This window comes from Embiotoca jacksoni, unplaced genomic scaffold (genome assembly GCF_022577435.1).
Source record: "Embiotoca jacksoni isolate LCO1_2020_lvr unplaced genomic scaffold, fEmbJac1.0.p SCAF_9, whole genome shotgun sequence".
In the NCBI taxonomy this organism is placed as follows: domain Eukaryota; kingdom Metazoa; phylum Chordata; class Actinopteri; family Embiotocidae; genus Embiotoca; species Embiotoca jacksoni.
This window is the reverse complement of record NW_027185447.1, coordinates 18754380-18782067: the sequence shown is the minus strand read 5'-3', so window position 1 is coordinate 18782067 and position 27688 is coordinate 18754380. Positions and strand designations below refer to the sequence as shown.

General features: G+C 43.2%; 3 protein-coding genes across 3 annotated transcripts; 2 read left to right on the top strand and 1 right to left on the bottom strand.

Annotated features, from left to right (window-relative positions):
- The first annotated feature begins 311 nt into the window (after window positions 1-311).
- rad21l1 (RAD21 cohesin complex component like 1) lies at window positions 312-5114 on the top strand. Its single transcript, XM_069140592.1, has 12 exons — window positions 312-458; window positions 829-958; window positions 1559-1658; window positions 1999-2102; window positions 2563-2670; window positions 3133-3240; window positions 3410-3639; window positions 3773-3854; window positions 3976-4115; window positions 4224-4334; window positions 4603-4677; window positions 4929-5114. Exons 1-12 carry the CDS (start codon window positions 312-314, stop codon window positions 5112-5114), a joined length of 1521 nt encoding a protein of 506 aa, XP_068996693.1.
- A 3113-nt stretch (window positions 5115-8227) lies between these two features.
- Window positions 8228-15053, top strand: LOC138192660 (syntaphilin). Its single transcript, XM_069140202.1, has 5 exons — window positions 8228-8524; window positions 11113-11229; window positions 11342-11476; window positions 11808-11957; window positions 12155-15053. Exons 2-5 carry the CDS (start codon window positions 11186-11188, stop codon window positions 13419-13421), a joined length of 1596 nt encoding a protein of 531 aa, XP_068996303.1. The 5' UTR covers window positions 8228-8524; window positions 11113-11185; the 3' UTR covers window positions 13422-15053.
- Window positions 15054-15505: 452 nt separating this feature from the next.
- LOC138192661 (peptidyl-prolyl cis-trans isomerase FKBP1A-like) lies at window positions 15506-18397 on the bottom strand. Its single transcript, XM_069140204.1, has 5 exons — window positions 18272-18397; window positions 18085-18132; window positions 17440-17552; window positions 16296-16471; window positions 15506-15992 (listed from the first exon to the last, which is right to left on the bottom strand). Exons 1-4 carry the CDS (start codon window positions 18306-18308, stop codon window positions 16340-16342), a joined length of 330 nt encoding a protein of 109 aa, XP_068996305.1. The 5' UTR covers window positions 18309-18397; the 3' UTR covers window positions 15506-15992; window positions 16296-16339.
- Between the last annotated feature and the right edge of the window lie 9291 nt (window positions 18398-27688).

The window sequence follows — 27688 nt, the reverse complement described above, 5'->3', positions numbered from 1 at the left end:
TAACTCTTTTTTATGTTTATGTTTTTGCCTTTATTGTGAACGGTGTTTTTAAAAAAATAAAATTTAAAAAAACGTTTTACTTCCGTGGTGTTCACGTCTGAAAACTGCAGCGCGGGCCTCGCTAAAAAAAAAAAAAAAAAAAAAAAAAAAAAAAAAAAAGCTGGCGCGGAGGTTAGCTTTGGAAGTTCAAGCTCAGCCAGCAAAAAAAAAAAAAAAAACATCACACCGACTGAACGTCTGCTGTCTTTCATGTGCAGATCAACTCGTTTACACTGATTGTGTTTGTCGCAGGTGACGGCTAACTTCCCAACATGATGTTCTACACGCAACTCTTCACGTCCAAACGGGGGCCTCTCGCCAAAATTTGGTTAGCCGCGCACTGGGAACGGAAACTCACCAAGGCGCACGTGTTTGAATGCAATTTGGAAACGACCATCGACGACATCATCTCCCCGCAGGTAAACCCGAGAACAAGGGATGGTTCAAAAGTCCTTTCAGCCTTCAAAGTGTCTGCATCCAAACTCTGGCTGAGAGCTGCCCACCCCTCCCGTTTCTCAGCTTTCTGTTTGGATGATAGAGGGCACCAAAAAAATCTTTTAATGTTTGATTATTAAAGGCTTTGTAAGTCAGTCAGGAGCCGAGTTTTGAATGATCAAGTGGGTTTAAACCTCCCAACGTGGCCTACCTGCTACTTACGCTTTCCATTTCTCTGTTTTCCAATCATACGGAGTATTCAGACCAGTTGTCCATTCCTCAATCTTGTAATTATTGCATTACAGGCGTGAGTACTGATTCAGATGTGCTTTTTTTAATTTATTTATTTTGCAGATAAAAATTGGCTTGAGAACATCTGGTCATCTGCTCCTTGGTGTGGTCAGAATCTACTCCAGAAAAGCCAAGTATCTCCTTGCAGACTGCAGTGATGCCCTGGTTAAAATTAAAATGGCATTCAGGCCAGGTAACACACCCAGTTTTATTTATTTTTATTTTTTTGTCAACAATTATTTAACTAGCAGTGACACATAAAGACACCACCAGGGCTGAAAGAGCTGTAGTTACATTGGATAGACTGACATGGTGTTTATGGCTGTGCAAAGGTAGAGATGAGATAGTTCTGATAACAACACACTGAAACTGATAACATTTAAAGATATTTACTACTTAATGGGACATTTTAATCAGAGCAGCTGACTTTTGTTTAGTTTATGTGACAGCTCTTCATGAATAAATGAAGCTAAAACCTCACTGAAAAAAACTGATTTAATGTGGCAGAAATATGTATTCCTTCACAATCTGATAAGAGGGAGAAATTTATGGTTTCTCTCGCGTATACGATCACATTAAACAGTGCAGGCGTGAACTTCTGCCGCTAAACAAGTTAACACAAACCCAACAAGGAGTTTAAGAAGTTGGCATCTTAATTAAATAAACATTTGTGTTGTCATTTTTCATCTGTTCCAAACTAATTTCAGTCAAGTCATTGACTGCTCTTCTTATCTTTTCTAGTTATAAATACAGTACGTGTGTATTATTTGCACGGTTTCTTTCACTCCACCAGGTCAGACAGATCTTCCTCTGGAAGGTCTCGAGGCCACAATAAAAGAAATTACCTTGGTTGAAGATTTCACTGCCTTTGATTCCCAGCTGCCACACCTCAGGTACTGTTTCCTCCTCTTCCTCAACACATCTCAGCCTATCATATATATATATATATATACTGTGGTTTTCTTTGAGACACGTGACTAAAACTTGGCAGTTTAAAGTAGATGAGTAAATGAAAAATCGGATATTTTGTACTTAAAAAATGCTCATAATTGAAAACATTGGGCTGATTTTCTGTTGCGATTACAAAAATGATAAACGCTTACTAATGTAAGTTTATTATTTTGTGTTTTGAACTCCTGAAGCAGGGCCTAGTCAGCTGCTATTTAGTTAAACCTAATGGGAAAAAAAATATTCTTTTTGTGTCCACAATTTGTCTTCGTGCTGCGACACCAGCGACATCGATGCGGTGGAACACTTTTCCCAGAACCAGAGTCGATCAGAGGAAATCACTCTGAAAGAAGATTTTGGAAACGGCTTTCTGAACTTGGCAGACATCGGTAAGAACCACATTGTTTTCATGTTACAGTACCTCCGGACTTGATGCGAGTCAATAACATTTGCTTTATTTGTGTGGAGCCTTTTATTTATTATTGCTAATCAGCATAAATTTACTTCTGCATTCAACCTTTCTACTCGATCCTTATTGAGTATTTTCTGTATAACCTGAGCCTGATGTTGCCTATTGATCTGTACCACGGAGCCACATTGTCGTCACAGTAGCCGATTGCTGACGATGGTCCCAGTAAATGCACGACTTACTCCTGTTTGAGCAACACTTGCTCAAAGTTTGTTTCATTTTTAAATAGTGGAGAGATGGACTAACACGCTGTGTTTGCCTCATTTTATGGAATTTGTTGACAATATCACCAGCCTTACCTTTTTAAAGCAGAGTTTGCGCTGACATCTCATGCTGACTTTGTGATTCCCTCCTGCCTCTTTCTTGCTTCTGATGGGTAGGAGATGAGTCCCCGGGCCACACGCATGCACTGCTGGACATGAGCTTACAGAGCTTCACTCAGCATGGAGACGCATTTGGGGATGAGGATCAAGGATTTGACCTACTTGGTAATCCTCGTGAATTGATCGGGATCCGTTTTTCAGCCACAACTTTGTCCCAAAAAACACTGTCAATGGGGGGGGGGACAATCTCAGTGTTACTGATGTTAAACTGTAAGTTTACAACAGCAAACAAAGTAATCAACGCTTTATCGTATCTATCGACTCTGTAGACTTTCTCACAAACTCCACTGAACATGCTGAGCTCACAAACTTCAACCCAGAGGAAAAAGAAAAAGAAAATCAAGAGAACTCTTCGCTAAATTATCAACAAGGTAACAGTTCATCAGGATTCATATTTTACAGCATATTACAGTTACTTTTACCATTTTCACCTCCATTTGAACCGTTACTGAATAGTATTGTCAGACCTGCACTCTGTATTTCCCACCTGGGGTTGTTCTAGTTGTTGTGTTTTAATGGTACAGCAGCACCGGTGGATCAAAACAGACTCCATATTTTTTTTTACAGACGCCGACAGAGGAGATGCTTTGGAGGCAGAGACCCCGACGCTGAATGAAACCACCCTGCTTGCTAATGAGGACGAGGCCTTTGCCCTCGAACCTGTGGCCGTCACTCGTAGGCACCGAAAACACGAACCATGTTCCTTCAACTCTTACTCTGGTGTTATCACGAGCACTGACGCAGGCCCTCTGAAACTGCACACATCCACTGTGTTTATAAAATGTGGCAAGATCTTGATGCAGATAAATGAGCCCTCCTGTGACCTCCTGCTGATTCTCTTCAGCAAACTCGGAGAGGAAGAGGAGCAAGAGGAAACGCAAGTTGGTGGTGGACGAGACTAAAGAGCTGAGCAACGACTTCATCAGAGAGCAGATGTTTGACTTCTCGGACCTGGTCGCTCCTCTGGACATGGCCCCTCCGACTGTGCAGCTCATGCTGTGGAAGGAGACCGGGGGTGCAGACAAACTCTTTGCGCAGCCATGTTGCGCTGTCGCAACTCCAGAGATAAAGGAGGTAAAAAATAAAAAATCTGCTTCACTCCCACCAACGGTATTCTAATTGTAACATTATTTTTTTTTTGGCACATTATGCGCATTGATAACTCAAAATCAAAACATTTCAAATCCCGCTACGAATCTTGAATCAGCTTTTTGCCGAGAGTATCTTTCCGGTGAAATATCACGGCGCGTGTGAGGAGGTCGAGGAGAGGCGCCACGAGGGACAAGAAGGTACGACCTCGCGTATTCACGTCGTGAGAGAAGTATGGTCTTTGCCAACGATAACCTCATTATGTTATTGCATTGCTTGTGTTGTGCTCTGTTCTGCCTCTCCTGCACTAATGTGTCACAGCTCAGAGGGACCTCGGCGCCCTCGCCACAGACGTCAGTGTCGTAGATTCGTCGATCGACGCCGAAAAGACGCGCAACTCTGAGCTGACGGTGCCCGATCGCGTGAGCGACAACCGTGAGAGTTACTCCCAGCTCGCGCAGGTAAGTATCGGCATGTCGGCTGAATAGAGAGTAGAAATGAGACGCTCCTTGGTGATTTTTTTTTTTTTTTTTTTTTTTAATGATTATCTGTGCTGTGTATCTTAACAGGATGGAAACAGGTCGGAGTTCACTCATCCAGAACTTCCCTCAGAAGACTCCATGTTCGTCCATCCGTCTTACCCGGAGGAAGCCACGCCGTCGACTTCCTTCCACACGCAGGTGCTTGTGAACACACACACACACACACACACACACACACACACACACACGTTTACAAATAGAAACGTGGCAGGAAACTTTTCCTCCGCTTTTCATTGACCTTATCTCGGGGTTGAAAGTGAACTAATAATGGATGATAATCGACGGTACGGTCGACGAGCTCCGATCTGTCGGCGCTTGACAGATGGCAGGTGTTTCATTTCCCATGCCGCGTTGGCCGCGTGCCCAGCATCGCTGACTGAAACGCAGCGCTTCTCTTATCCCGCAGTCGATGCTGAACAGCCAGGACTTTGAGGAGAGGTGGATCACCAGGCGGGCGCAGAGGCTTCTGAGCGCTCTTAAAGTAAGCCTCTAAAAATAAATGTTCCCACTCACGCTAACTACCCAATGTCACGTTTAAACTGTGTTCTTTCAGAGTTCGTTCAGGACGCAGGAATGTCGTGTCCACGTTAAGCGGCGTCCTTGTTTAATACTGAACGCAGCAGGGTTAGGGATGATGTTGGGAAATTGAATTCGTCTGTGTGTGTGTGTGTGTGTGTGTGTGTGTGTGTGTGTGTGTGTGCGCGTGTGTGTGTGTGTGCGCGCGCCCTGCAGCAGAGGCTGAGCATCAGTGACCCTACGTTCAGCCTGGAGGCTCTCTGTGAAGGAAGCACTCGCTCGCAGGCCGCAACCACCTACTTCTGTCTCCTCGTCCTGAAAAAACAACAGGTCCTCCAGCTGCACCAGAGCGCCCCCTACGGGGACATTATCGTCACACCTGCACCCAAATTCTATGAGTAGTAGAGAACGAAGGGAAAAGAAAAAAAAAAAAAATGCAGTTTTATAAAATTTCAGTTTGGGGTTATGAACGAGTCGCAGTGCCGGTTGGACTGGATCTGCCTCAAGCTGCAGTAGCACATGTTTTACTGTGCCGAGTAAAATCAAACGAACTTTTCTGGGTTGAATAGTGTGAACTGCTTGAGGAGGAAAAAGTCTGTTTATGTCTTAACTTGTTCTGTCCTTGTTTTTTTTTTTTGCTTGTTCTTGGCACTTCTTGTTTGCGTAGACCTGGGGACGGTTTCAATGAAAGGAACGTTTCTCCTTAAACTTTTGGTCAGATTGTTTTTATAAGCTCTCGTATCTCACCACTCCGACTATTTTAATCTGCGTAATCCTCTGGATTTATTTATTTTTTTATCGTCATTATATGTGCAGCATCTCGTGTCACGCATCATTACTTGGAGGTCTTTTCGGACCGCACCGTCCTGCAGGCTGAGTTAGTGTTTTACATCGGTTCGTCTTGTATTTACTCCAAATAAAAGATGTCGAGTCGCCTCTCTGGGACCAGGTGTCACTTTAATGTCTGTTGATGTTTTATCTTGGAGAGAAAACCGAACTGATAATTTGTTATAAGCAAATGTTGCCTGTTTTCTGCTCGAAATTACAGGTATTATCGGGGCCCGAGGACCGATGGTGCGGAAGCCCTGTTGTTATCCGAGCGATTATTATGATTCTCCGTAAACAACTGCATTTTTGGAGGCTTTTCTCGTATTCAAAAACTCATGAAAGTTGGTACGCAGTCTCTCCCGGCGAAAAATGTTCGTATTTTAGTGGAGTCCCGAGTGGGCGTGGCCAAATGGCTCGCCAGCGCCCCCTAAACAGATGCCCCGCCGGCTCCATTTACGTACATGCACGAAATTTGTATCACACCGAGATGTACAAAAAAAAGTTACATTGCACCATTACGTCACCTCAACAGGAAGTCCGCCATTTTGAATTTAGTCGCCATTTTTGGCGATTCGCACTTGTTGTACTTTAACAAACTCCTCTTTCAGATTTTGTGGACCGACTTGAAATTTAGTCTGTGCCCTCTTAACATGTTTGGAATTAAAAGTTATCAAAATAATTTGTTTTCGTCGATCGGTGTGCCCGTGGCACGGCGGCCAAAAAGTGACCCAAAAGTCATGCTATGGCATTTTGTTCAAAGAGTTACCGCATTTTCAAAGTCAAAAATGACTTGCGACCTTCTTTTAAGGTCATGACAAAAGGGGGATCAAACCCCAAACCTTCTGTGTGAGAGGCAGCAGTGCTAACCACTGCACCATCCATCTTCCCACTATCTTGATTGCATTGTGACAAATCTTTGGCTCACTGCAACCTATAACTTCACCGTCCACAAATATTCAGTCAAATGCGACCAAAATTGCCGCAGACATTCTTTGGATAGTAGATATACGTGTTTTCAAGGGGGTCTGCAGTGATAGTAAATATCTTCCTGTCGTGTAGTATATGCAAAACTTTTTCAATTTCTTCAAACGTTTCAACTTCACTAAAAGTTGAATCAGCATCAACAGGCCAAGGTGGAATCTGAACCATTAACATCAACCTGGGTGAAGGAGAATCTTTTACCTGTTGAGTTAATCAGACTGTCTGTTGAGTAGCTGGAAGCTCTGAGTGAACTCCGTGAACCACTTTCTCCTGCCGCAAGTCAGCTTACGGCGCCGTAGATAGTCCAGCGGTCTGCAACGCCGACTCCCAGCTGGGGATGTCCTCATGAAGACATGGGTTTGAGCCCCGCCAAGGTAACACACAAGGTTCATGGTTTACTGAGGACAAGTCCCCTTAATAAGCCACGTGGTTCACAGAGGGCGAGACCTCCTAAGGTGAGTCTCTCTAAGGGTAGGCCACACAGGTTTGGGTTTGTACTAACAGTACAAGTCAACAAAGAAATTCCAAAAGTGCCTTTTCTTCATATTTCAGACATGTATGACACAGTGGTGTTAGAGCAGATACCTCACAGTGAGAAATAACTTGAGGCATCCATGTCATACTCCAAAAAGTCATGAAAAGTCATCCAAACGTGTCGTCCGAAATATAAAAAAAGGCATACTATGACCCGAAATTCATTTTTATATAGAGTATAGATAGTATAGAGTATACAGCATAGAGTATATAGTATAGAGTATAGATTATATATAGTATAGAGTATAGAGTATACAGCATAGAGTATATAGTATATAGTATATAGTATATAGTATATAGTATAGCCAGGGCGATGCGGCTAAGTTTGATGTTTCGCGGTGACACAGGAAGTTGATGTTTAAGGTCAAACGATGCTTCAAACCTCATGAAACTTGCGTCAGGCACCAACTTTCATGAGTTTTTGAAGATGTTAAAGCCGCCAAAAAAAAGCCTTTTCTTTTTAAAGAGGAATAAGGAACGAGATCGAGAAAAAAAATGTAAACTGCAAGCGGGAATATGCTGACCTTGGTGTGCTGCACGTCGGGGAGCCGGCGGCCCCGACCTGCTGGATCCCCCACATGCAGCGTGCGAGGGCCCGCATATCACTGCTTGCAGTTTTAATTGACATTGTTGTTTAATGACCATTTGATCTTCATTCAGCAGAGCTGTGCTGTTAACAACAAATGAAATGCCTAATGCTAAAATATACAGTGATTCATAAATACTAAATGTATTTATGAACTTCTCTCTGTTCTGTATGCACATCTTGCATGAAGTGAACAGCAAATTATTTTTCTTTTAACACATAAAAGTGTCAGTGAGACCCTGTACAGATGAATTTACGCAGCGGGAACCGAAAAATATTCCCATTTGCCACTTTTGTTCCTTTGGTTTATTATGTAAATAGTAGCCTATTGAGAATTCAGAGTTTGAGCCATTTGTGTGTTCCTTTCTCTGTAATTGTAAATATGTTGTAGTGTCATCGTGGATTGTATTGAGATAAACAGATGGATGAATTTTAATGCATTTCTTTTAAATGGGAACTAAACTTCGCTCCAACTGCAGCTTGCTTCAGTGACTCTGCACAATCATCCATCATCTGAAGTGCTGTACACGGTGTACCAGTCCAGCCGGACCCCCATCACGCTGCCTGTTGGAATAAGAGGATTATTAAACTGCTCTTCACCTGTCAGACGGAAACATCCCCGCTGTGAAATCCCCTCAATAACCAGAGAAAACGTGCGGGGGAAATCCTGCCAAATGAGGCATCATGAGTCCCTACTGTCACTTTAAGAAGCACCGATGCAGCAGACGCAGTTGCCTCATTTCATCTCCGGGCTTCATGGCTGCAGGATGGACTCTCATCATCAGCACCACCAGCACCTTTTCTTCCTGCTGCCACCGGGGACCATCGAGTCAGGCAGGGACCGAGGCTTTTCTACGAGGCGCAGCTTCCACCTGCCGAAATGGTACCGCTTTCATGTGCAGGTTTTATTTCTGTCTTCAGCTACCAAAAACGATTGTTTGGAGATTCAGAGATGTGTTTGTTGTTGTTGTTTTTTGGGTCTTTTTTTTTAGTAAACGTATGTAGGACAGAGCTGGAAAGATGAATTTCATAGTCAGCTGTTTTGATCAGAGGCGTTTTCCCGTATGAAAAGTACCTACTGGGGTGTTTGGTGTCCTGTTTAGGGACCCGCGTGTTGTCAGCTGGTTATGCAAAAGCTATGATGAGACTTTTTCTTTTGACTACCTGCTTATCTAACACTGCTTTACTGTGGGCGACAGATGTGGAAAATCCTGTGATCTAATACCATAATGACAATTCAAGGACGGGGCGCACCATCCGAGCACTTCCTCATATCCATCCTGAAACATTCAGCCTGCTGATCATCTGCAGGTCTAAACGCTGCTCTGAGTTCAGTTTTATCCACCTACTGTAAAGATTCTCGCCTCCACAGTAAACACCGATACTCACACTTACGTAAGATGATTGCGTATTTCTCACCAGCATCACCACTTGTTGCGCAGACACAGGAGAGGGGAGGGGGCGGGGGGGGGAGGGATAGATTTCCTGCTTCGTCGTCCTAGAAATTAAATATAGGACAAAATGAGACGCTTCCGGTTCGTTAAGTGTGCTTTTCATTATCAGTGGAGTTGCAGGTCTGTTGAGTCTGCAGCAGACACACAGATTTATTGAACAGCAGGCGTATTTGTAAGGCTGGAGCAGCTGCTTTCAGAGCTGAAGGCACTTCTGAGGATAAAGGAGAACATTTTGTCCTCATGTTGGATTTTTACTGTTAAATAACACCCGAGATGAACAGGACGAGCAGATATTCACAGAAAATAATGAAAACGTGATCATACTTTTAGGCAGGACTGTAGCCACCGTGGAGGTTGCCGAGTTCATGTCATCAAGTTGTCTGAATTTGGGGGTTTTAACTAAATGAATTAGGCCACACAAGTTGGACATTACACATGTTTAATATAGGATTTACTTTATATTATATTAAGATATCAGTGCCATAGAAACCTGACTTTAGGGAAATATCAATGTTATGACTTTTTTTTTTTAACCTATCAAACTATTAAGTTCATCAGTGAACATTCAGCATGTAACATTTCAGTAACATAACTTGAATCGTGTAAACAAGCTTAGAAATGAAAAGGAGACAAAACATTTTCTGTGCATGGGTCAGTATCTCATCTAAAACTGTAAGTGTTCATAAATTGTTTTACAGTCGTATTTTGAGTCAGTTTGACAAAATATTTGTGCATTTTTAGAGATCCTGTGTTATTTCTATCAAACTTTGCATGTGACAACTTTATACTTTGCTAAATTAACATATTGAGGAGTTACACTTGTAGCCCAGTTTGTGCTGAAAAAAAAGGATAACATACAAGTGTTGTAAGAACAATATAGAATATGATGATCAAATAAGAGAAAATAGTCAGAAAAAAATTAACCTGGACACAAAAGCACTATATAATTAAGTTTTACATAAATATGGTCTTGGTAAGGTAGAAAGAATGGAGGTAAAGAAATGTCCGATCAAAGAATAAACGAGCCTAAAACCAGAACCATGCCGACGTCTAATTCAACATATTTCAGTCTATACGCTCTGACTTTCATTACCGAGCCCTGTCACAGTTAGTCAAGAAGACGTGCACGACACCGAGGCTGGTGGTGAAGCAAACTGAGCTTCACATACAAAGGCTTGGTGATATTTCAAAGACCAGGCAGGTGAAAACGATGCAGAAGGAGAGTCCAAAGCTACTGACTTAGAAACAGAACATGAGGCTGCAACTCAGAGAGACAAAAACGTCCTACCTGGCAACTTAGTGCTGGCAAACTGAGGACAGACAGACTGACTGGACTGATTGGCTGCAGGTGAGGCAATCTGGGGAACTGGGAGCAGGTGAGGTGGGCGTGGCAGGAAGGAGACTGGGAACAGAGGAAGAGACTGGTTACCTCTGGTGTGTGGAGGGAGTGACACGTGGGACAAACTGAGAGGCAAGAAAGAAGACAAAAAAAACATACCGCGACCCTTTAAATGACATTTTATTCCTGCTGTTGTGAATCCACCTCTGCTAATATCTGATCATTTACATTTTTGGCAAATTCGGAGTTCATATAACCCCAGTGACTCCTGCCTCTGCCAGCCACCAAGCTTTTGACTTCTGACAGCCGTTGATGTGAAGTTTAATCATGTTTGTGTGCAGCGCTGCAGACAGGGAGGACACAGCTCAGAGAGACGCAGCTGCACTCACTGTGAACTCACTGTGTCCCCTTTGTCTCAGCAGAGAAAGGAGGCTTTATTTGCTGCTGGCCGAGACTATTTTTTTTTTTTTATTAGGGTTAGGGTGAGACTTTTGTCTCTGGCCTTCAGTGAAGATAATGACCACACACAGGAGACAACGTTCAGGAAGAAAAAGGAGCTCTTTCTTTTCAGAGCACGGCTTTTAGGATTCATTTTGGGTAATTTGTGATTCAGATAATTACTTATTATTTTTGCTGGTTTTACCTCTGATGTGTTTGTGTCTGTTCCGGTTCTTACAGTCCAGCTGTGAGGGTTCCTAGTGTCCCTCTCTAGAGACAGCAGTGGAGAGGTTGGAGGTTCCTTTGCACATCAATGTCTCTCACTCCGAGTCGAAAGCCCTCCTCAGGTCAGCGCAGGTACTGTTCCCTCCTTCTCGTACGGCTCTTTTCAACAAAACCCCCAAAAAAATAATCTCACGCCTGGTTTGGTGACTTCTTGTAAACGAGTGTGATTCGATCTCCCGACAAGGCGCTCAGTGGGAACTGGTGGCGGCAGCAGCGGGCGATGTTCCCACAGTGACACACCCAGCACTCACACCTACCCTGGTCGGGTCAGGGCACCAGAGGGCAGCCCCACGGCCCGGACGTATCCCACTACACCCAGGTAACATAGCACTCCTTTATACAATATGAAAAAAAAAAAAAAAGGGACCAAAGTCATGTTTTTAAAAAGTGTCTTATTGCCCAGAGTAGCTGCCCCTGGCTCTTTTTATGCTTTGTTGTCTCCTCATGAGACATTGCAGTTATATGGACTGGAGACTAAACGACCAACAACTAAGAAAGACTTTTCAATATAATGCGGTGTTATTGACGCCACAAACAGCCTTCGACGTAACTGTAGAGTTGAATCAATAAATCACAGCGGTTGTCATTAACCCCTGGGGTAAAATATATTCAATGTGATTAAGCGTAGACTTTTATGTGTGTTGATTCAGGCGACAGGCAAAGCACACCGCCTGCAGCAACAACCATGGGATCAGGCCTCCCACCCCGGAGCAGTACCTCACACCCCTGCAACAGAAGGAGGTGTGTATACGACACCTGCGGGCGCGACTAAGGGAAAATGTGGAAAGACTTCAACACAGGTGAGTCTTCCTTTTCCTTCCACTCCTTCTGCTTGTTGTTGTGCCAATTTTTACTGTAGCCAGAAAGTAATGTTTCCTATGTCTAGTTCCCTGGTGCCTTTTTATATATATATATATTTTTTTTACCACACTTTGTTGCTGTCAAAGACACTCTGAAAAGTGAGTCTGCTATTCAGTTATCCTTTATACTTTGTCAGGGACTGTGAAATAGATGAGTTGAGGACTCAACTGTACCGGATGCAAGAAGACTGGATAGAAGAAGAATGCCACCGTGTGGAGGCCCAGTTAGCACTGAAAGAGGCCCGCAAGGAGATCCATCACCTCCAAGGAGTGGTCGAGTCCGTGAGGTCCAACTTGGGTGTCCGTGAACAAGACCCTCACGACCCCAAGCCAAACTCATGGCTGCAGGGAGCTCGGCCGGGCGGCAGGTCTCGCTCCTGCGGATGTTCCCCTGCCAGCACTTTGAGCCGCAGCGCCGCCCACACCCGACGGAGCAGCGAGGCCCTGCAGCTGGAGCGCAGCGCCAATGCCGGCGACCTGAGCGGAGCGCCTCGCCCACCCGGACAAACCCACCTGCTCCTGGAGGCCGCCGTCCTGTCAGAGCAGCTGCCCTCGCAGGGCCACCTCCGAGTCCCCGCAACTATGCCGCGCTCCTCCACCTATGAAAGGCTGTGCAGCGGGGGGGCTGTGTTGCCAATCTCGCACTCCTGCCACACCCTCAGTAGCAGCTGCAGGTGCAGTGGACACTCCTACCTCCCCCACCATCACCTGTTCCTTCACTTACCTCAGGAGGAGGCCCCGGTAACCACGGCGACCGCAGCTGTCCCCGCCACCGTCCCCGCCACCGACTCCAGCCCCGTCCCTGTTCCTGCAGCAGAGAAGAAAGCGGAGGTCCGCTCGCAGGCCTGCAGCCCCACCATGTCCTGGCTGTGTGAGGAAACGAGTGCCGAGGAGCTGAGTGTCATTTCTTTCCCCACCGCAGACATCGCACGCTCAGAGCCACAACTATTCCCGTCGTCTTTGCCGCCTCTGTCTCCTCCTCCGCTTTCTTACACTGCAGAGCCGCTGCCGCCGGACAGACCCGTGGAGGTACCAAAGGTGCCAGCTAAACCCCACACCTGCCAGCCCCACCCTATAGCTCCTCCGCCAGTGAAGCAGGAAGCAACCGTGGTGGAGCTAGAAGAGGACAATAGGGAGGAGACGGAGGGAGCAAACGAAGACGGGTATTCCCCTCCGCTGTGCCACTGGAGCCGCTACTTCCTCGTAGATCTTTTAGCCCTGGCGATGCCGGTGGTCCCGACCATGGCCTGGCTGTGTCGAGGGGGGCAGCAGGAAGTCATGCCCGTGTACCATATTGGTTCCATGCTGAGAGGCTGCTGTGCCGTCGCCCTGCACTCGCTTCGACGCCAGGGTGCAGGCAGGGGACGCAGGCCCACCAGCATGAACGGAACCACGCCGATCTGACACCGTCGGCCCCCCTCTGACGTTAAGATTACAACTCCAAACCTCTGCAGGCACAACGCAGACTTTGCTTTGGTACGTTTCTGGTCCCGGCCGTGCGTTGGATATTCCTCCTCCTTATAAGGTTTTTAGATTTGACATAATGCCCTTGTGATTCTGTGGTCATGCTTTGCCTTAGAGAACAAATGATTAGTTGTACTTGGAATACTTTTTCATTACTCGGATATACTTACTGCCTACCGCCTGCAGTTTAAGTGGTTTTCTCTTTATTGCACTTTGCATGTAACCCGACGTTTGTTCGGGTTCTCCTGCTTGCATTGAAAAGCCCCCTTCGTGGATTACGATGAGCCGTCTTCAGGGTAAAGATATACAGTTTATACTATAAAAAGAAGTGGAGGAGAATTTGAATGCTGCTCTATTTTCAGCATCGTATTTTAGAAATTGCTCACAGGGAATGGGAGAGTCACCGCCATGAAATTCCTTTGGCGTCAACTGTGCCGCACGCAATTTTAGAGAAATTAATGAAGAGCCAGCGCTCATCTGGTTTGTTCCGACGGACACCGAGCACAGTGGGTTTGGGCACCAAAGAGCGGAAGGTGTTAGGTTTTGTATTTCGGTCATATCCGCCCAGGAAAATACTGAATGTTTTAAAGCCGTTGGGGACTTTCATCTTCTGAAAAGCAGAGCATGTGCATAGAATCTTGTACTCAGACGCAGAACCAACAGATCAGCGATTTTTTTTTTTTTTTCTTCTTCTTCTTCTTTTGCCCATTAAATAAACCACGGAAAACCGAACAGACTCTAGTTCTGTGATCCAGTTTGGACATTTGTCCTACACATCAACACAATAATGTGTTAATAGAGACAATCTAAACGTCTGGATCGCGCTAACAGAAAAACGGGAAACTGGGCTCGTAGCTTTTTAGCTGGACAGCTTTTACTGCAATTTGGATCTAGAAAATAAAGGTGGGGTAATATGTACCGGGCTTTTTCTGCTCCAGTTCTGAAATGCACAGTCGGGCCATGCATCCAGTGTTTCTACAAAGCTTACAAATTGTAAGGAGAAGCTTTTCTTTAAGGTCAAACATACTGTAGCTCCTGATCCACACGGATGAATAAATCAGATTTGGATGAGCGGTTTTGTTTAGAAATGTTTGCGAAGAGATAAAAGAGATATATTTTCTAATTTTACATGAAACAATAGATGCCTGAGCGGATGAAAGTAAAGACTAATACCGAAGTTATCGTTTGTGTCGGCTTCGGCTGTTTTAATTGCACTTCGATGGATCCCAAAGAGTATTATTTAAACATCATTCCTAAAATGTTGGTACTCATCTTTGAAGTGGCCCTCTGGTTTGTGCTGACCCAACTCTGATGTAGTTTGTAGTTACTGATTTCAGTCCTATGTTTTAGCTTTCAAGGATCTTTCCAATAAAGTTGAACTCGAGGTTTAATCAGTGGTTCTGTTTCGGAGCAAATTCTGTTGTAAAACAAAGTGTGGTTTAATGATGCTTTTAAATTCATAATGGCTCAATGTCATTTATGCATTAGTGATGATGTGTAATAGCACAAGAAACAAAATATTGCAAAATAACCCTGTTTCCTCTCTACAATAAAAGATACTTGTTTTATTTTTTTTTTTATCATATTCTTCGTGTGCTGTGATACCACTGAATATGAATTATAAATGAGTGTGAATGACAGGAAGTGCTGAGCAGTGAGATAAAAGTCGCCCAAGGGAAGGAAAAAAAAAATGTCTGTTTCTGTAAAATTACTCTTTTAATGTGTTTAGAGGAGCCACAGACAAAACAGACCTAGAAACCTTTTACTAGAGACCAAACATTTTTTTGGCCAACAAGACAAATATTGTCCAACTGTGAACATTACAGCCATAAAGTCACGTTGCTCATAAATTAAGAACTGATGCTGCCGTATAGACAATAAAAATCTTACATGTGCACACACTTGTCAACTATTCGTGGTAATGATGTGCTTGACTTGTGAGTCCCTGGTTACAACGTGTTTCACATGTTTTACTAATTTATTCCAATCACAAATATCACAAAAGGTTATTCTTAGCAATATCATTGTGTCAAACAAAAATTTATTCTTATTTTTATTCAAGACAATTCATTACCCGCAATCAATACAATTTTTCTTTAAAAGGCCACAGAACCACAGGAATGAGACTGATTCGGTACTTATGACACTTATCTAAAAATGTGGTCCTGATGGCAGACACATTTTGTCAGTCAAATAGTCAATAAAGTCAATTTTAAGTCAAATAATAATAATAATAATAATAATAATAATAATAATAAAAAACATCACCATAAAAATACATAGCAGAATATGACAAAATACATGGGATGGGATGGCCTATAACTTTAAACTGTATGGAATCTAAAGTATATATAAGGGATCAAGTTTTAAAGCAAGTGACATGACATAATTTGTATCTAAATGGAAAGGAGAGTGAGCTAGTGAAGCTATAGACATAGGTCCTATGCAGGAATCAAGAGCAGGAATCATCTGTTAACATTTTTCCTCCATGTTCCCGAGATAGGAGTCAACCTGCGGGGAAATAACAAGGGTCTTAGTGCTGCGATTAAGGAGGAGATGCAAGAGGGGATTACAGGATACTCAAGGCTAAATCTTGTTATGTCCATACCGTTAAATCCTTACACATCAGCTGGAGAATTACAAAACCGAAAAAAAAAAAAAATGTATAGTTAAGCGTGGAGCAAAACGAGCAGACTGGGTGGGAACGTGAGCGCAGCCAGCGCCGATAACCACAGCAGGTCCGTCGCACGCACATCCACACGCATTCAGACGTTCCCCCGTCAACACTCGCTGAAACAATTCAAAACGTCTTACCCTGATAATCTGAGTGGAATTAAACAAAGTTGAGTGCACGAGTTTCAGGCTTCCAGACCAAGCAGCTCCACGTCGAAGGTGAGAGTGGCGTTTGGCGGGATGATCCCGGGGTGACCTTTGCTGCCGTAGGCATACTCTGGTGAGCAAACAAGCTTTGCCCGCTGGCCTACACTCATCTGTGGAGGAGAGGGGGAAACCTCGCTTGAACTACCATTGCAACCGAATGACACAACACACGGCGGTTGACATATTTCGCATAAAAGCAGTACAATAACACGACGAGGAGCGCGCGGAGCGGGCGGAAACGAAAACCTGCGCGAGTAAGTGTCCGAGGTTACGCCGCTCGATCGACGCCGTCAGCCGAGTTGCACCCGTTTTTCTGTGACCGCCGGCGTCGTGCGCATCTGCGAATTTTGCCCGTGAACCGTGAGCGGAGAGAGCGAACGCCAACGTCTTGGCCGGAGGCCACCGGAGGTTCCCCCCCCCCCCCCCGGCGACGAGCCGAGGACGGGCGTTTCGAGAGGGAGTTTTTAAGGCGCGATCGGGTGTTTTTCTTTTTCTTTTTTTTTTTCTTCTCTTTTGACAGTTACAGGGTCGCGCGTCGCGAATTCACCTCCCACGACAAGACCGTCAACGCCGAGTTCTGCCGCGATGCTCCCGAAGCGTCCGCGTTTGCTCGAGCTTCAGGCGCACGGCGGAAATCGCAAGTTACGCCCAAGACTAGTGGTCACAAAAACAAACAAAAACAAAAACAAAATCTGTGTGAAACTGATGCCGATCAAATTGACAAAAACCTTTGAATACTTACTTCCACAAAAAGGTACAGCTTTCCCCCCCCACACACCCCTGATCTGTCCACACATCTCACCAGATTTGGTTGATCATTTTTTTTTGAAAGCTGTAGATTATCTCACTACTATTCAGTCTATTTATATCAATGAAAATGGGATAAATAACAGAAGCAACTCTCATTATATAAGCAGCACAGTTACGCAAACACCACAAACTACTTTTAAAAGCTCTTCAGGAAAGCAGGATTTAGTTAGTTTAAAGCTGTTTAAAGGTAGTCAAAGTGGACATCTTAAATAGGAGGAGGTGGGGGGGGGGGGAGAGGAGAAGAAACAAACCAAAACATCCTCCTCACCTGAGCTACTCCTTCCTCCCAACCACGAATCACCTCCTGGTGTCCGATCTTGAATTTGAACGGTTTCCCTCGGGACCTCGAGGAGTCAAACACTTTCCCATCAGCCAGCGTGCCTGATTTAAACACACACAAAAAAAAGAAAAAGGGAAAAAGGAAGAAACCTCGTTGATGAGTAGTCCCACTTTTTTTTTTTTTTTTTTTTTTTCTGCGCCAGGCTGCCAACTGCTAGCATTAGCCGGGAGCTAGCAGGAGGGTGGGTGGGGGGGGGTAGGTTAAGCTTTACGTTAAAGGGGCTTTACTCCTCCGTCCTCCTTAATAAAGATAAGCCAGGTCTCCCCGTTTCTAATTATTAATTGAATCGTTAAAAAAAAAAAAAAGCCAGCTTCGGCCTCAACCCTTGAACGGTGTCAGACAGGATATGAGCGTTAGCTGCGATGCTAGCTGTGAATAATTTGTTTCCAGCTCGTTTTTTTTTTTTTTTTTTTTTTTGGTCCCAACAACGAAACCCCCTTTTTTTTTTTTTTTTCCTTCCACAACCTCTAAGAAAGAAACACATTTAGTTCTCCTAAAAAAAATAAATAAAATAAAAAATAATAAAAATAACAACATCCGCTCGGCTCGGCTCGGCTCGGCTCGCTCTCTCACCGACATAGTGCACCACGACGCGCTGCCCCTTCTTCGGGAATGTCCGTCCTGGAAATGAAAAGAGGGGAAAAATAAAAATAAATACCAAATAAAAAAAAAAAAATAAAGAGAAAGACGAGGCGTTAAGGGTTAAAAGCTCTTTTAAAAATACATCCGAGTATTAACGCCGTTGAACGACATTTCTCACCGTCGCCCGGAGTTATTGTCTCAATTTCTACTCCCATTTTCGCTCTACGGTGTCCTTCCTCTCGACCACCCGACAATGAGAGCAGCGGAAGCGGGAGGCGAAGCAGGCAGGGGCGGCCTGCTGACGGGCGGGTGGGTGGGCATGGGGGGGAGGTGGTGGTGGTGGTAGTAGGGGGAGGAGGAGGAGGAGGAGGAAGGAGGGGGGGGATGCACCAATCCATGCATACTTCCTGTTATTATTATTATTATTATTATTATGATGGAAATGTCTTATTTTCTGAAACACAACAAAGCAAAAGTGTTTCATATACTGTGTTGACACCGTGAGCAAAAAAAAAAAAAATCAAACCTGATTTAAATCAAATCGGATATTCAACCCTGGTGTTTCATCTGAATGATTTGAAGCTTTTCTCGAGGTTACAGTGCAAAAAAAAAAAAAACACCTCAAAAGTCTACTTCTGTGTGCAGAGGAGAAATAAAAATCAACAGGCTGTATGATGAATCATGGAGGAATATTTATTTTTTTTTCAACCCGTACAGTACTATACAGAACAATAACCCACACGGACCCTTAAAAGATATTAGGTTAGGTTAGGTAGTTACTTTATTTTTTTTAAAAAATAAAAAAAAAAATTTCCGCTACAGCAGCATACAGGAAGCAATAGATAATAATAGAATAATAGAAAGCAATAAAATAGTAAAAATATTAAATATAAAATGCACAGTACATACAGTATATACAGTACAGTATGTATCTATATAGACATACATACATATATACAGTATATATCTATATATATTATATACAAAGATTAAATAATAAAATAAAAGTGAAAGATAAAATGTATACAAAAACAGTCATAATGCTATATTACATGAAATTAACATTACAAGGAAAATTAATTTAACGTCTGTTGCTATGGATTATTAGTGGGCACTGACATACAGTACAGAGTGATTTTGATTGTTGTGGAAAATATGCACAAAAAGAACCAAAGACACTCTCACTGGCTTTTTGCTTTTCAGCTTTTCTTTAAATTACTGAACATTATCGGCTCAGCTTGGGACTTGTTTTTGTCATCACGGCGTGATGATATTGTATGCAGGTAGTTGCTGAGGTATAAACAGTGCTAGAAAGGACCTTGTTTTGCAATAAACAAATCATGGAAACCATACAGTCGATGGACCAATCACAATCTTAGACTTCATATGGTCGGAAATAGCCAAATAACTTCCCATCACTATAGGTGAAGAATGACATATCCTTAAGTGAAATTGTTTGTAAACAGTTGCTCATGTACACACCCTTTATAAAGCATTAATAAAACTCATTGTGAGTTGCGTTTCTGTCCACCAGGTGAATGTAAATTTGATATTCATTCTTCTTTTAGCTCTGTTTTTGGTCTCCACCGACTGCTGACACAAATAAAGCAGAAACAGTTATGTCTCCAGTATGAATGTCGCTGCATGGACGAATCATTCCCCTTTGAAAACAATACATGAACAGGCAGTGTTTTCATTCAATGTGACTTGAAAAGGTTGCGTGTACTTTTTGAACTGTATGCAATACATCAGGCAGGTCTTTTGAGCCACGCAACCATTTGTCATTTTAATGACACTTGATGAAGGAAAATTTAATAACGAATGATTAAAGACATACATTATTTATTTAAGGGAACATAGGAACAGGAAACTCCCAGAAAAGTGTGTGAAAGTAAGCAGGGAAAGCAAGCAATTTAAACCAAGGTCATCATGCATCTTTGTTTGAGTAGTTGGACATATGTACGTATGCTAAAAAAAAAAAAAAAAGCTTTGTCGGGAGAGAAGTCGAGCGTATATCCATTAGTGGATTAGTGTTTTGCCACATGTAGTGTAAAGTTGTAAGACATCAGAAACCTGGTCCAGCTCCCACCAGCAGTCTGCTCAGCTCATCAGTTTCCTTCAGACTGACCTCCTGCTGTGGCTCCAGCACTTTCATACATCCCTTTAAGGTGTCTCCTTATACCCATGACACCTTGGATCTCACATGTGACGCTGGAGGATTATTCTCCTGGACATTTCTGTCTAATTTATCTCCTCCTGAGCGCCGCTGAGGGCTGCGTATCTGTTTATAACACTGAGGATTTACATTCAACGGAACTGAATTAAATTTGCCGCTTTTTCTGAAATGGCCGTTTGATACCTTTGAACAGGCGGATGGCTCGACTGAGCATTTTTTAGCCTGACTGTGACACGGTGAGGACATGAAGTTGGACAGTTGGTTGGTCTGTGCGTCATTATGTGAGGTTGATGTCACATCGCCGGGCGGCTGAAGGGTAGTTGGCAGCTCTGTGTCGTCTCTTTGGTCTGATGATGCTGATGATAATGTAGCTTCTGGACTAGATGAAGAATACACATAAAATTACCATTGCTATTCTTCTTTTTGTATTTTTTTTTTTAGAGGTATACACCGAAAAACTCTTTGCACATATTCAAAATCACAAAAAAAAAATAATCTCTTGGTTAATTAAAATAAGATGACAAGATATTTGTTAACTTTAGACATGCTGGTAGGCATCATTTTTTTTTTTTTTAACTTTGGACTGAGCTGTTTCCCTGTTTCTGTTCTTAATGCTAAGCTAAGGGAAACTAGGTTAACTGACTCTTGGCTGCAGCCTCATGTCTTCTGTTAAGACACAAGATTGTTATAAATAGATAATAAGCAAAAAGGTTGAACTATTTCTTTAATACTCAATTGGCTTGTAGCGCAGCCTGCAATGCCAACAAATAAAACCAAAGGACGATTCAAATCCTTGGATGATGACGAACTTGATGTTTACAACTAAATCTGTGACTGAACTTAAACTTCCTATGACAGATTTTTCTGACAACTTGGGGGAAGCTGAAACAATATATACCTGTCTTTACCTCAGCGTTATATGGCTAATTTGCTTATTTATTCCAGTATATCTATATATATATATATATATATATATATATGTATACCCGATCAGCAGGAATGTGATGGGAACTGGCGAGAACAGCACAGTCAGAGCTGTCGCCACTCCGTCACCATGGTTACACGCACCTGCTTTGTAGCCCGCAAACCTGCAGACGAGGAGAAACGTGACAGACCGACTGATGCAAAACGCATAACAAATGCATGAAGTGAGCGGACAGAAGTGTGACTCACTGCAATGTCATGGTCGAGAGTCCAGCAGACAGCCCTCCTGCCAGCTTGCTACAGAAGGCGTAGCAGGAGAAAAACAGAGGCTCCAGGTCTTTGAAGGAGGGATGCTTCACAGCAAAGTCATCCACCACATCTGGGAGCATTGACCTGCAGCAGATACAGTTCAAGCTGGCATATCACACGTCAGAACCGCATGCCGGTTTTAACGAAGAGTTCTGAGCGCTCAAAGCATCGTTTCTGGAATATTCATCGCTGGCCAGAGTCAGGTAGAGCCGATGTGAAAGATTAATGTGAAGCACATCCAGTTGCGATGCTGATTAGATGTGACAGGCAGGGGCCTCGGAAAGGACAGCGAACTTTGTGTCCAGGCTGGGAAGTGACTCACCATGGTAGCAGGAACACGGTCGCCATGCTGAATCCCATCAGAACGCACATAGTCATGAAGGCTGGCAGGTTACTGGGAACACAGGCAACTATAATCACTGCTGGGATGAAGAGCTGAGAGAGACACAAACAAGGCCGCACAGAGGAAGATTCAAGGGGAGGGAAATTACTCTTATCAAGAAATGACAGGGATTTCTGATTTCTTACGGAAAGTCCGATGAAAACTGTGGCCTTTTTTTCCAATTCTCAGAAGAACTATTTGCCACAGAGGAACTGCTATTGAGGCAGACGCCTGTGGAAAGATGGAAAACTGTTTTCTTATCAGAAAAAAATAGGAAACCACATGCAGAGATGATTGGTATTATAACAAATCTCTGTGCTTCATCAAAGCCAACGCTTGGAAGAAAGCAACACAACCACCGAACTAAAACTGTACCTGAAATGCAAGTCCACTGAACACAAAGCCAAGAACCAGCCGTTGGTAAGGAACATGGCATATCAGCGTCTTGAGGGAGGTCAGATAGGATGGTCGTATTATGTCATCAGAGCAGACAGGGCCTGAACGTTTTTATGAAAATTGAATATGAAGGGAAGAGCGGGAAACTCGAGATATCGAGTTATCGGTGGAATATACTGCAGCAGGACATGAAAATGGAGTTTAAAGTTTTGATTGAGCTGACGAGACCTGATCATGGACACATCAGAGGGAAGTGCACTGTGGATCCTGAGGTTGACTCCTATTTTCTTTTCAAATATTCCTCACAACTATTATTGTACTAATATATTCTTATCCCCCTTTGTTGTTTATAAATTTAAGGTCGACTTGGCTTGATTCCATTGTCTTATATTCCATTCATTACTTTTTCTTTGTTTATACAGTTTACACTTTGTGAGATGTATTACGTTGTGCACTCAGGGCGCCCTGCTAAGAAAAAGAGCTAAACAGCAAGTAAAGGTTGAATGACACACTTCACGCTCATGTTACCAGATATCACTGATGACATGATTCACACCCTACAATTACATGAAGCAACTAAAAACTATGTTGTGGTGTTTGAACACTGAACATCTCTGAGTGACTCACCCCGCTGCTCCTTCACCCCCAGGAACAGAGCCAGGCTGCAGAGGAAGAACAAGGCACCCATGACCAGAGCTGAGGTCAGGAATGCCTTTTGCTGGGGGACAAATCACACAACGCAGCACACAACTGACAAATAATGCATATTATGCTGTCCACAAACTCACGCCCGGAGGCGAACACTAGTAAAAACACAATCTAAGTCTTTACTGCTTGAAATTTCTCCCTGTTGTGACTTTGCATTCAAATTGTGTCGAGTTATTCAACTTTCAAGCATTGTTTTATAACTGACACTAAAATGACTATTAGTTGAATTTCCACTTGTACTTAGAGGAATGCTTTCACATGTTGGGAAATATACTAACTCATTTTCTTGTTAGGAGTTATATAAGAGGATTGATAGACCGTGACAAATATATGACGCTGAAGCTAGATATGGTCATCTTATTGGGATAAAAACAAACATATTTTGATGAGTGAGCTTTAATTGTTCCTGAAGGTCAATTTTGTCACATGCAGACAGAACCAGGCCAGTTGCCCCCCCCCCCCCCACACACACACACACACTTTTTTTTATGCTCTATTAAGATAACCATCTCTTTTTCGCTAACGAAGTGATTTCCAAAAATGTCGGACTGCACCTTTAATCTGGCAGCGTTTCAGCAGATGAAACTGAGCCGTAACAATTTGTTTTTGCAAAGGCACTTAGCTGCATTAAATCTGCCTCCTCAACACCATTGTTATGTAATAACCAGACAAGCCTGAAAGCACACACACACTCACCCACACACGCATGTTTTTGTAGAGCTATCTTTGCGAGGACATTCATTGACATAATACATCTCCTAGTCCCTTACCACAACCTTAACTATCACAGCTAAGTGTGTAAACACAATCCAAACCTTGACTCGAAACTAAACTGAATTCTAACCTTAACACTAAAACTAAGTATTAACTCCTTAATTTGACGGGTTGTCAGAGGGTGACGGCTAAACATAATGTCCTTGGCTCACTGAAACCAAAACAGGTCCTCACAATGATAGTTAGACACACTTCAGAAGACACTGAATTAATTTCCTGGAGACCTACATTGGCCTTAAACCAAGTCTTCACCTTAAAAAAAAAAAAAAAGTAATGATTTGTGCTGTGGGGACTTGCTTTGGAGACAGGTTCCCACAACATGAGCAATACAAGCACACACACACAGAGGAACAAACAACAATGCTCATGTCAAGCTAAGAACAGTAAATTACAGGGTAACACGATATCCCTGGGACTTTGTGAGCACAACGCTAAAAGCAATGCTGCCAGGCTGCTGCAGAAACACGAGCGGCGACTCCATTAGAGTGACCACTTGTTTTTTGAGGCTGCCACCGCGGTATCCACCGTCTCCTGGAGCGAGGCCGTTTGTGGTGAAGATGTGCTTCGAGTTGGGTGTCTCATCGCGGGCCTGGTCCTGCTGCTCGCAGGCCTCCTGCGTCTCTGTGTCGTACACGAGACACAACTTGTCCCTGAATGACTGAAGAGCCAGCAGCACCGCGGCCACCTCCACACTCATTCCTGCCCAAAGAAGGACAGAAAACACACACACACACACACACACACACACACACACACACACACACACACACACACACACACATAGAGAAGAGAGTCTGCACTTTGTTTGACCTCTGATTGGCCACTGAGATGTGGTAGCGTTAAGAGTGCCTTACTGCAGGCGGTGGCAGAGTCTCTGTCTCTCTGATCCCCCCCTCCTCCCCCACCAGGGACATGTTCAGCGAGAGGCAGGGGACGTTATAGCACTGTTCACACACGACAGGAGGAGAGCATCACACCAGCTGACAGCACGTTAGCAGTGCGAAGCCCAGTAGCCATGGTGACGCAGCTCGGGGCAAAACGGCAGCAGAAACAGCGACATGAGAATATTGTGAGATTCTGTTGCCATGGCGACACGAGGAAGATGAGGAAAAACGGACTTGAGAGAAGGAAATCACAAGATGGTGGGTAGATGATAGAGAAATGGTGGAAGAAGTGATCGAAACCTCGCAAACGATTCATTTCCACGGCTCAAAAGTAATGTCCGAAAATAAAAGCGTACAGTTTTATTCTAATTGACTAATTGGAGAGGCCTTCTTCAGACTTTACGTGAACATTTATATGATGGGGTCAAAGGTTAAAGGTCACTGTGACCTCATGTCGGCTTAATCTATCAGTCGCATTAGTGTGAAGACAATATCTCAGGAATGCCTAAAGGGACTTTTTTCAAATTTGGCACAAACGTCCACTGGGATTCAAGGAGGAGGATGAGAAGTTGGTGGTTAAAGGTTAAAGGTCAATGCCAAGGTACATGTCACTTCTTGTCCATCACCTATTGTGAATGCCATATCTCTAACAGATTGAGGAAATTTCATCAAACTTGGCGCGAACATTTACTTGGACTCAAATATGAACTGATAAGATTTTGGGGGTCAAAAGTCAGGGGGCGGGGGTTACTGTGACCTCACAAAACATGTTTGTGGCCATAACTTAGGAAGTTGGACGCTAATTATCAAAAAAAATTCACACGGAATATCTCAGGATAAAATGATGAAGTGATGACATCATATCCTAGAGGTCAAAGGTCAACTTCACTGCGACATCAAAATGCAATTTTCTTGCTGTTATTCAACACAAAGATTCAGTCAAAGCGTCCACACCATACATGACATGTGGACGTAAACTGAAACTTGACTGGTTAAAATAACAAAAAGCTGCAATGTTTCCCTCTTAAATTTATTGGCGTGTGTGAAATCAAACCTAAGTAGTAAGAAGTGCCTGAAAACAGACTTCCACTCATGAGGGTCTCGAACAGGCAGGCGGCGGCGGCGATGAACCGCAGCACGCTGACAGCCTCAGACGTCGAGCCTCGTGGCACAAACCACAGCAGCAGATAGGACAGGACGCCAAGCGGAGTGGAAACAACCAGCCTGTGGGACAAACATTGACGGACTTGTTGAAAGCTGCACCGCAGGATGAATCGTAGCTAAATTAAAGATGAAGTGCCTGTGAAACATGCAGCTCCACCAACCAACCAGGGAGTGAGTTTGCCGATGGGCGTCCATTTACTGCGGCTCACCGGATATCCAATCAGACGGTCAGTCACAGCATCCCGGGCCCGACTCACAAATAAAATCATGGAAACATAGAAGGCCTCCATCTGTGAAATTTTATTTTCATATATTTGCAGTCTGACATTATCTTGGAATTGAAAGCAATAAAGAGGCTTTTTTTTTTTTACCTGCACAACATCCAGAAGGAAAATCTGCATGGAAATGCCGACAGCTACTGTAGTAATCTGATATGGGACCCCACCCACAGCATAGCACATCTTCCCGGCCAGAGGACCCCCCCTCCCCGACCGCTGTAAAGAGCAGACAAAAGAGCAGGCAGGAAGGAAGACATTTCTGCTGAATGTCTTTACCACTGAAACGTCTGCTCAGAAAAACTACACATGTACAGTCTTTCTGCCGATTGCGTTTAGTTTTGTGGTTGGTTTTCACACTAATCTGTTTCTCTCGTGGCGGCTCATTTACTGTGAAAACATGCAGGGACACAAAACTGTAGATTCTCTACATTCAGCTTTGTTACCGGAAAAATAATATGAATGCAAAAAGAGAAAGTTTAGCAGCTGTGTTGTCCAGATGTGTGAATAAGTTGATAAAAATCCACGTGGGAACAAAAGATGGAACTTTACGAGTGTTTCCAAAGAAACAAAACTAGAAGAAAAAAAAAAAGAAGCAATATCAATAGTATTTCTATCTCAAGGAAGAATTTTACAATGAGGACAAAAGTCTATGATTCATGTAAATGAGATGAAAAAGAACATTGAGGAGAATATTTACCTTTGTTTTTAAGGTTTTGAACTTTTTGTTGAAAGAGATGGTTGTTTTTCATATTTTGCTCTCTTAAGTTACTGTTTTTAACATTGCAGCAGTATAATTGAGGAAAAACTACAGAACAGTGAAAAATACATTCAATAAACAATTTTAGCTGAGACAAAACAAATGAGTCTTACGAAACATCTTGAATGCAAAATTAGAAGATAAATATTTCTTACCCTCGGCTGATCGTCGCTGCACGAGTTCCTGTCTGCAGACTGTTTTAAGAACTTAATCTTTGATATCTGTAGCTGGTTTGTAAAAGTCTTCAGACAATTCATTCTGTAATGTGAGGGATGAATAATGTCACTACAGAGAAGTGATAATTGCACCCTACATGCACACACACTTGTACTTAAGTCCCACTGGCTTCAAACTGGAATCTGGTCCAACAACTCTTTTGTATTTGAAAGTGACGTATTCTTATTGAGTCCACCTGCTCATATTTAAGAATAAATTAAGTGCCACCAAACAGAGTTCATGGATTATTAATGACTCTGCTTCATTTCAAGTGACTTTAGCTGCTAGGTCTGTTTTATACGAAACAGATAATGATCAAAGCATTTGTATGGTAAAATGCAGCGAACTAGAATCACTCTCTGCTCCCTTATTAAGCAATTAAAATAAACATCTAATAATTCCAAAATGTTTTCATCACAAAACATCAAGACATGCTTTGATTTTAAAAATTAAAGGCCTCAATATTCCCAGATTTATGGCTCAGAAGCAGTTTCTTAATGATGAGCAGTTCTTCTGAAAATCATTAAAAAAAAAAAAAAGAAAAAAGAAGACCTCAGCTTTGAACAAGCTATCAGTGGGACATTGCAGATATTCCTGTGCTGATCTCGCAGAACAAAGTCAAGTGTG